Below are 10,328 nucleotides of genomic sequence, written 5' to 3' on the forward strand. Positions count from 1 at the left end.
CCAATTTATTTGAACATAAGCTTTCGTGAGCTACAGCTCACTTCATCGGAAGTTACACTGTGCACGAAACCAAACACGATGCTTGAACACAACCCAGAAAGTGCCGTTCACGGTCACAGGAGGACATAAAACGGGCCATAAAAAGGGATAAGAGAACAGCCCGCCCTTATACAGACAGGTTTCGCTGACTAGCCAAGCACTGGACACAGAAACATGATTTTTAAAGAAAAAATAATATTTATTTGCAATATAAACAAAAGTCCCAATATTGGTTCAGTATATATATAGGGTCATTAATTTACCTTCATAACTCAGAAAGCAAAAACCATCCCTCGCTAACAAGCTCTCATTTGGATTAATCAGAGGATGTATCTCTTTCCTTTAAAGAAGACAGATCACTTACAGCACAGGAAGCCTTTATAAGCCAGCTTAGCTGTAATGCAATACAGATGCACTGTCTAAAAATCCCTGAAAAAAAAAAAAAAAAAAAAAAAGTTCCTCCATGAGGTAAAATGCAATTAGGATATTTTCAATTTGCTCGCTCACTCTCAGCCATACTTATGTCCATTCTCCCTTCCCTGATGACCCACAATCCCAACATTGTTACAAAACAAAAAAAACAAAAAACAAAAACAAACAGAAGACAACCAACCAAAAAAAAAAAAATCATGACGACAGCATCGAACTTTCCTCTATATGGAGGGGTTCTTTTTTTTTTTTCTTTTTATTTTTTTTTGAAAAAAAAATACAAAAACCTGGATATTTAGAAAAAAATTCCGTGGCTTTCTCTTTTTTTCTTTTTCATTTTAGTTACATGAGAGTTCCAGTGGATAAGGAGGTGGGGAGAAGGGAAGGACTACATTGCAGCCAATAAAAGAAACCTCCAGATCCATTCTGCCCTCCTCCCAGACGTTAGTACCACTTCTTCAGCGTATGAAACCTTTGCCAAACGTTAGCCAGAAACATGAACAAGTCTTCTTGTTCTAGAAGGCACGGCAAAAAGTTACTCGAAAAAAGGAAACCCATCGAATCTCCATTGAACGCTCTGAAAGTCTCGGAATTTGCCAGTTTTTACAACATTCTGGTCATTATTTCACACATTTCCACTCCCCTTCCATGGTTTGCACATGACTCCGCAGCAGTGTCATGCTGTAGAAACTTTGCTCTGCTCCAGTCTTTTGGAGTACCAGTAGCACTCGATTCCCACCCCTGCACACATAAAAGAATTAAGTGTGCCAGATAAGTGCCAACATCACAAGTACTTTCTTCACTTCAGAAGCTGGAATGATTTCAGGCCAGCTGGATGACACCAACCATCATTCGACTGACGGCAGAGAACGAGGGCTAGCCTCAGACATGCTTCTACCAACTCTGGAGGCTCCACCAGGTTTACCTCTGGCAACAGCAGACAATGTTTTTTGGTGGTGGGGTAATGGGGGTGGTATTTAAAAAAAGCTTGCAGCTTAGTCACCTTGGTTGATTCAGTGCAGAGTTTGTGATTGTGAGTGTGGAAGTGGCAGAGAGGCTAAGACCAACTGGCCTTCACAAATAACAAAGCTTCCTACCAGATGCTAGCAAGAACAGCAGCATGTGTCTCTCTCAGGGTGTACCCAGTAATATGCCAGGACGTCTCAAGGCTTCACAAAGTGTGCAAAATGCATTTGGTCAATATAAACATTTGATTAAAAAAAAAAAAAGAAAGAAAAAAAGAAAAGAAAGATCAAACAAGAACAAAATAAAATACTGGTTTTGCAACCTCGTCTGTACAAACAGTCAGGAACTTACATATTTAAAACAAGTTGGAGCCCAAGACTCAGAGGGTAAGATTACCTTTTTTAAAAAAAAAAGGTAAACGTGGGTTTTAAAATAGTCTTGGGCCAACACCCTTTGTTCAAGGTTGCCAAGTGCGTAAGTCTCCTCTACTTTCCACAACAACCTACCACGCAGGTAGCTTTGCGTGTGGTTTGTGTGAGTGTGTGCGGTTCACTAGTCTCAACACATCCAGGAAAGCAGTTATTGCCGGTAACAGCTGCGCTCAGAACGCCACGAGATCCCCCATATTAAATAACCCCTGTAAAGAGACTACTCTTTGATCCACTTTGATTAGCATCAGGATACTAATAAATGGCCTTAGCCTTTTTAAAGCAGCGATCAGACACCTCTACTTGGAGAAACTAGTTCTTTCAAGGCTGCCTGGCAAGATACATACATTTTTAATATTTGAAATGCTCAAGAGAAGCTATTCAAGGCTCGAGTTCCCAACCAAACAACATCCCCTTCATGTGGACTCCAAGGTGTTCAGCTGGAACAGGTTGTGATTGGTGGGGGTGGTGAAGTACAGTTGCTCACTGGGGGAGCGGTTGTCACATGGGCTGTTGAGCCCCAGAGTCCTCTCAAAGTCCAGGAGCTGGCCCATGAAGTTGAAGTTCGGGGAGATATTCGACTTTTTCCTTTTCACGAAGTCATAGGCGTCATTCAGGGACAAGTTCATTTTTTGCATCAAGTAGGCAACGGTTACTGTTACAGACCTGCTGATGCCGGCGAGGCAGTGAACCAGGATACCACATTTCTTGGTACGGGCCTCATCTGAAACAAAGAGGGGGAAAAAGAAGGATACATTTAGACTTCTGTAGCAAAAATGCACTGTCCTGGAGCAGGGCTAGATAGCAGCTTCAGGCCTATAGAACCAGGTCATTGCCAGCAATGGACCCACTGCTCCAGCTGTTCAGAGCGACACTTTGTAATTTAACTCCACATATTTTCCTCCTCAAAAATCAGGCACCCTGACAATATACCCCAGTGATGCACTCAGTCATACTTAGCACTTCAGCTTCCCGGTGCTTAACAAAGACTAATTAATTAAAGCTTACAACACCCCTGTGAGGTTAGTAGGATTGCTTTCTGTTTCATAAAGGGAAGAAACTAGTGCGGTTAAGTCACTTGCCCAAGGCCAGAGAGAGTTGGAATTCCAACTCCAGAGTTCCTGGCACCCAGACCTGCTCCACACCCCTCTCACAATTCATATTAATCAATCGGTGCTAAGATGGGGTTGTGAAGTCGAACCCGTCATGTGACCAGAAATGAGACACACAAAAATCAGCAAAACCGAGGGGGTTTTTTTTGTTTTGTTTTTTAAAGACATTTATTTTCGGACTACTATACAGTGGAAATGGATTCCAGTGAACTTTAAAATAGAGGAACTTAATTACTGTGATCTTGTTCTTTAGGCGTGGGGATTGGGAAAACAGACTTCCCTATAGCAAGATTTGTGCTATAGTGAATCTATCAGGACATACGGTGGCAGAGGGAAAAGGAAAGATAGCTTGTAGTAAAACTGCCATTTCTCTTAGCAACTGCTGCCACTGCTTGAAGAACACAGATGTACTGTCTCTTTCTCAGAGCCTGAACAGCGTGAACTGACATCATAGCTTTGAGAGAGAGAGGAATGCCGCTAAGAACATGGCATACGTTAAAATATACTGCAAAGTTTACTTCTGGGCAGAACAATGTTTCAAACAAGTCATTTGCCATAGAGCGTGGCTGTGAAGAATAAGGTACCATGAGAAAGGAAACCTCCAGTCCCGCTCTAGTCAAAGCCAGAGCTTTTAAAAAATATATATAAATAAAAAGTACTCCAACACTACAGACTCAGGGATGGGCGGAGAGTAGGATACAAAAATTAAAAATAAGCCTCAGGTTTGACTTCCTAGTCCCCATTACTGTGTGAGTAACTCCAAGAGAAAGGACACCAACTCTTGCATTGCTGCTCCTGCAATTTCAGAATTTCGCTGAAGTGTGTGTGTCTTTCGTCTGAGCAAAGCCCCATTTCTAAGTTTTGGATTTATAGTAAGCAAGTGAGATAATCCTCCATTTCCTGTCATTAAAGACAAAGCACAAGAGGTTGGTGTTCACAGAAACATGGGTTGACTATAGCAGAAACAACCCAAATGCCACAGCTCATCAGGAACCTGATGCATCCACCAGGAAGGTGAAATAGCATCCCTGCACCTTGCTAAACCCTTGGGCTTTTGACCAGAACAGTGTTATGGGGGGGAGCAATGGCAACTGGTTCCTCCAACATAGCTGCAAAGCACCCAAGGTCCTAATACTGTATTGTTCCATTTAAGGCCTCACAGTAGAAGCACCTAGACCCCTTACACAGCCTATGGTATGAAGGCAAGGGGATCATTTCATTTCCTAGAGATATCAAAGCTTTCTAATGGTTCAATTGAGGACAGCTGCTTGTGCCATTCAATCCTAATAAAAATCTGGTGTTAGTAGGCCAATGACTACCATCCCTGAACAGCTGACATGCACACTGGAAGCATGCATTTTATTCAGCCTGACAGTCATCTACCACAGAACAAAAAGCATTTCTGGATGTTAAAGCTAACCTGGGAAGGGATCTGTCCTGCAAGGACCTTTAGTAAAAGTGTCTTAGGGCTTGTTTACACAGGGAAATTTACCAGCATAACTATATCAGTATGATTGTATTGCTATTATTGTACCACTAGAACTCCGTGTTACACTGGAATAGGAGCAGCTACATTGGCAGTTACGCCAGTAGAAGTAGAACGGTATAATTACACCCATACATTTCCCCATGTAGACAAGTCCTCTGATTTTACCTCTAAGGATTAAGAATCTCCCTACAGGTATGGGGAACAGGCAACTGTAGACATCAGTCAAACCACAACAGTTCTTGTCAGTCCACATTTCCCAAAACAAGAAGGTACCGCACTCCTGATTCTCCACCGCCTTGTATAGTCATTTTATACGGATGTGAATACCTATGTGAGGTGGGAGGCAGTGGACAATCAGGCCCCATAGCTGAGGTTGTTAAAAGTAATCAATTGTGGGGAACCCAACTTCAGATGCCTTAAAGGGAGACTGGCTTGGTCAGCACCAGTACTCTGAAGATGAGGCACTTCAAAAAGTACCTCAGATTGGGCACTGAAAAGCAGTTGATTTTGGGTGGCTTGATCTTGGCATGTGACCAACATCTGATCTGAGAAGTGTACAACTTTTACGTCCACATACAGACAACTGGCGACTGCTATGGCACTGTAGCTCGCTGCAATCTCAAGTTGTGATTGCTAAAGGCATGTTCTGCCAACAGCGGAATTCCAACACCTACCAATGAAAGCGATGGCCTCAGGAAAGAACTGAGAGAGATTCTGGCTCCAGTGATCCGAGATGGGAATCTGTTTGTATTTAAACTCTCCGTTGTGCTCGAACATGTTTGGCAGGTTGGGAGTCACATTTAAGATGTACTTGATGCCGTATTTGCCCAAGACATCTAGGTTGGTAGAATCTTTGGCACAACCCAGATACAGGTAGGGTAGGATCTGGACAGGGAAGGCAGGCTGGTTGTTAGGGATTGGGCTCCCATCCGACTCTGTGGCACTGCTTGGCTCCCTGTCAGACTCGCCGTCAGAGCAATCGGAGCTGATCCTTAGTCCTCCAAGGCCAAGGACAGATGCAGGAGGAGAATTGCTGGGTGAGGAGCTGTCAAGGTTGGTCTCACAATGCTCAGAATATTCGGTCTGAAATTTGTTAAAGCCACCTGGGGGAAAAAAGGCAAGTTACTATTTAAAACGAGAGATTCTTGCATCAGTTAGTGGGTTAAATTTGGTAAAACACAATTTACTTTGGTCTTTGTTTCTCCCTAGCAAAAAGGGAGTGTAAATTCAGATCCCTGAAATGTAGATTATAGCCCCGATAGTGCTACCCTTACTCCTGTAGAGTAGCACTTTACTCAGCAAACAGTCCCACTGAAGTAAACGGAACTACTGATGTAGTATGGTACAGGAGTATGGGTAGCAGAATTACTAAGTAGGGGCTCAATCCACTTCCCATTTAAAAATCAATTGCAAGAGACTCATTGAACCTGAGCTGGCTTTCATCAGAGTCAAAGCTGGTAAATTTTAGTTTCCTAATAATATAATACCTTTAGGTTTGTGGAGATGTAAACCTAAGTCTTTTTCCATTTGAGATGGCTCAGACAAGAGCTATTGTGCTATTTAACATGTAAGGAAGCCACAAAAAACAGTCAAACCATTCAAACCCCATCTACAAAAGATTTCTCTTTAAAAACAGTTAAAATGACATGGGTTTTGCATGGTAGATTGATTCCAACCTCTAAGCTGTACGGTACAGACACACTTTGCATTGGATCATTTGTTACAGAATTTTTTAACATAAGAGAATCGTTTTATATAAAAATACAAAGAAGAGACCGAGAGGATCCAAAATGCTGATTTCTCAGCATTTCCTCTTCAGTGTCTCAGCTTAGCAGTCTGAGGAAGGAACGGAAAGTGGGGAGGGGGGAGAGGGGGGAGAAATCTACCTTCTTTTTAATATATATTAAACAGGAGTTTAGCCATCATTATCCAAAGCTGACAAGGTGTCATTAGAAAGCCTCCTGGAAACTTTGTTAGTGGGTTTGGTGGTTGTGAGTGGGTCATTGAGTAGAACAGACAGCTCCAGCCACATCCATTCATGAAAACAGGGCTCTTTCTTCCCCTCCTCCTCTTCCCTCCCCCAATAGAGAAAGACAACATGGAGAAGCCATCTTGGAATTTTAATTGAAAACATTTCCCACCAAAGCCCCAGGAAAAAAGGAGAGCAAGAGAAATCTAACTCCTCCCCTCACCATTAAAGATGGCTTAAAAGTAACTTCAAAGCTGTTTCTTCCTTCTTATGGGAGAGAGCAGTTTAAAAAGCAAATGACAGAGCTAATCAAATAACACTAAAGAGATATGGGGTGGGGGAAGGGATTTCATCAGGAAGGGGAAGAGCATATCCACAATCAGATCAAAAGCTATGACTGAAACATATCGGCAGGCAGGTCCCTTTATTTCACTTACGAACAGACCTAAATGCTAGAAAGAAGGAAATGCTCTGTCCCCAGATAATCCATTCCCCACCCCCGCCATGCACTCCAAAGAGCCTGATCATCTCCTCCCTCCCCCACATATCACTGGGCTCCTGGGTGGGGGGGGGGGGAGCGGAGTGTGGTTTTAAATGGTTGAAAGTGACAATTTTGCTTCTGCTTCATTTACCATTTCTGCCTCAACCCTGCCGCCCAGCGACCGCAATGGGGTGTGCTTTGGGAACAGAGGGTGTCTAACTAGGCCAGTGTTCGGGGGGTGCCTTTTGAGACAGTTAGAGGAGGAAAGAAAATAATTAACAAAGTGAAATATAAATCAAGATCTTAAGTATGGAGCTACGAGGAGTTGAGCGTTTTATTCAGAGACTAAAAGCAAGGCACCCTCCCATTTCTATAGAGTGAATCCCGGGGAGGAAACCTAGTTGCTCTGAGCTATCCCTGGGTGTACATCAATGGAGTGTGTGTCTCAGAGGCTAAACGGGAAGGTATCAGTACAAGAAACATCCCCTCTTCCACAGAGGTTACTGGATCTAGGAATTTCGAGATGGAGAGGGGGAACCAAGAGCAGTTTTGATGGAAAATGAAGCTCTGACCACTCAAACTTTGCTTTTTTTAAAAAAAATTAAGCTTTAGTCTACGGGGAAGATAGTCAGATCTTCTTCTGGGTAAATGTCAAGAAAGGGACCCTGCCACTCCAGAATACCGGAGGCAGGCCTTTAAAAATACTCTGGGAGCAAACCGTGTGTCCCCAAATGGTTTCTACAGCCAGTCAGAGGCACACATGAGAGCGGGGATTATTAGTACTCAAGGGATTGTTTTCATGCCAATGGGGTATCCCGCCTCCACCCTTCTCTGCTGGATAATAAAGTTCTGCTTTACTGTGGGGAGTTTTGGGGGCTGCTCTAATTACTGCAGGTCAGTTTAGGACATAGGAGACTGCGTATGATCTGTGCCAATCTGAATTTTCCTTTGAGAGAGAAAAGAAGACGAAAGATGCATCTATCTCCCTCCAGTAGGAATCAGATGTGGACTAAAGAAACGGATGAGGGGCAAATCCTTAAGGGTGGGGAAGGGAAAGAAATCTGCTAGGTTGTTACTTTCACCCTGCCCTGCTCTCTGGAGGGAGAGAGGGGAATCCCCCTGTTCTCTTTTAGCCTCTGGATTGGAAAAGGGGAGGGGGTTAATTCGCTTCCCAGACGAGTTGCAAAGGAGGTGGTGATAGCGGTTCCCCCCTCCCAAGACACAAATGCAAAATTCGGGGCGATCTGGCCAAACTCTCCACTCCCTCAGCACACGGAACCATTTTGTAAAAAGATTAACAAGGGAGAAAATAATCCAGGCAAAAGAAAGTGTGTGTGTCTTTCGCTCCAAGTCTGAAATCACATCCTAGCTCGGCTTCCCCCTCCACACACAGGAGATTAAAAAGAGATAATCCTTGTGTGTGTGTGTGGGGGGGTCTATTATCCCCCCAAAAGTCTCGATTTCTCCTCAGAGAAGAGTCAGAGCCAATCGAGGGCATATGGGGGAGGGGAAACAAGGAGGAGGAAAAAAGCCCTAAAATAGGAAATCTGTCCTGGGGGATAAACTGCAAAGCACTGGGGGGGGGGGGGGCTGGACAGAGTTTGTGGGGCCGCCAAAGGAAACACATCTGTGATCACATGGGTGGGGGGGAGAAGCTCTGAGGTCCGAGGAGAGAGGCAGATTGGGGACTGGCGAGTTTAGGGAGGGCGATCTGCGAGCCCCTTTTCGGGGAGGGAGGGAGGCTGGGATAGGGACCGATCCGCCCCCGCCCCTTACCTTTCAGGTAATACGCCTTGCACCCATCGTCCCGCAGCTTCTGCAGCAGCAGCCCCAGGACAGAGCTGGGGGCGCCGTTGTCCTGCTGCCACTCGGCCGTGGCCTCGTCATAGAGCAGCACGGTGTCCGCCTTGCAGCGCTTGGCGAAGCGCTCCTTGTCCTCGTGGTTGGGGATGATGGAGCGGATGGGCAGGTTGCCCTTCTTGAGGCGGCGCAGCATGAGGCCCGGGATGGCCAGGTTGATGGCCGTCTCGATGTGCGAGGACTCGAAGAGCTCGTGGGGGCGGCAGTCGAGCAGCAGCAGCGAGCTGCCCCCGCCGGACTCCAGCTCCTCCTGCAGCCACTCCACGCTCTTCCACGGCACCGCCGCCGCCATGGGAGCCCGGGGGGAGCTGCCCCACAGGTGATTTTTCATGAGGCTCGGAGGACAGGGGGCGCCCCCCGGGTCCGAGGAAGGGAGCCCACGGGCCGCCGCTGCCGCAAGGGAAAGGCCCCCTTCCCTCCCCCGGTCCACTCCCAGTGCACCACCGAGCCGCAGGCAGCGGGCGCCAGAGGGGCAGGCAGGGGAGGCGAGAGCGATCCCAGGGCTGCCAGACCCGCTCTCCTCCCTCCGGGGGAGCCTGCTGAAGCAGAGATGCCGCCTTCCCCTTGCAGAAGCGGCGAGAGGGGGATCGCCCGGCGCCTGCCCCCGCCCCGGGGAGGTGGACGCTCGCTGCGGATTGCGGGGCTGCCCTCGCCCTCTGGCAGCGTGGCCGCTACCGCTCCAGCCTGAAAGACGCTACCGCCGCGGTCGATTCGCTTCCTACCCTCGCGGGCTGGCTCTGCCGCCTGACAGCCTCAATTAAAAAGGGGCTTCGCCATCGGAGCGGCGTGTCATGCTCCGGGAGGCGGGACCGGGGAGGGAGAGCGCAGCCGAGAGGCCAGCCTTAAAGGGGACGCGGGGCTCTCCCACCCTTCCAGGCGCACCTCTACCCATGGACCCAGCTGCCACCGCCTGGGAAATCGATGGCAAGTGCAGCCTGCCCCCAACCTGAAGGGCCGGATCCCCCCGCTTTCTGGAAAACACCCTCCTCCTCCCCCCTTACCACCATGGCTACCACATGGTTTTAAAACAATCTTAAAGGAAGGAGAGCTGAGAGAGCACAGCGAACCCACTGGCTATGTTAGGTGAGGCATTTCCACACAGCTGCACAATATTTCTGTGCTCGAGCCGAGAGCAGCTCGTTGCCTGCCTTCACTTCAGTGAGAACAAACCAATACGTGTCACAGGCTGGAGACACGAGCTTATTCCACCCGGTTTCTCCCGTTGTTTATCAATGGGGAAGGTGCTGGGGTAAGGGCACCACTCGACCCTGGAATAAAACAGGGACAGCCCAGTAGATCAGCCGTCGGGGAAATAGTGGATCTTAATAGGAGGTTTTCATCCTTAAATAGGTACGGAAAAATAAACTGGCTTCTTTTACAAAGGACAGGAGGAATGAATGGGCACCTACTTCAGTTACTTTGGGTGACTTGAGTCTCTCTCTCAAAGACAGAATAGTGCAATCAGAAATAATTAACTAAATATTAGATTGCTGCACATCATCGGTTGTTGTGCAGGCTCTTATGACCATAATCTGGATGTGTTCACTCTCTCTAC

General features: G+C 46.8%; 1 protein-coding gene across 1 annotated transcript; it reads right to left on the bottom strand.

Annotated features, from left to right (window-relative positions):
• Nucleotides 1–705: 705 nt before the first annotated feature.
• On the bottom strand, nt 706–9,529 carry DUSP7 (dual specificity phosphatase 7). The gene is made up of 3 exons (XM_077822169.1): nt 8,690–9,529; nt 5,138–5,566; nt 706–2,586 (listed from the first exon to the last, which is right to left on the bottom strand). The coding sequence occupies exons 1-3, from the start codon at nt 9,102–9,104 to the stop codon at nt 2,279–2,281; spliced, it is 1,152 nt and encodes a 383-aa protein (XP_077678295.1). The 5' UTR covers nt 9,105–9,529; the 3' UTR covers nt 706–2,278.
• Nucleotides 9,530–10,328: the final 799 nt, after the last annotated feature.

Source organism: Eretmochelys imbricata, chromosome 7 (assembly GCF_965152235.1).
Source record: "Eretmochelys imbricata isolate rEreImb1 chromosome 7, rEreImb1.hap1, whole genome shotgun sequence".
NCBI lineage: Eukaryota > Metazoa > Chordata > Testudines > Cheloniidae > Eretmochelys > Eretmochelys imbricata.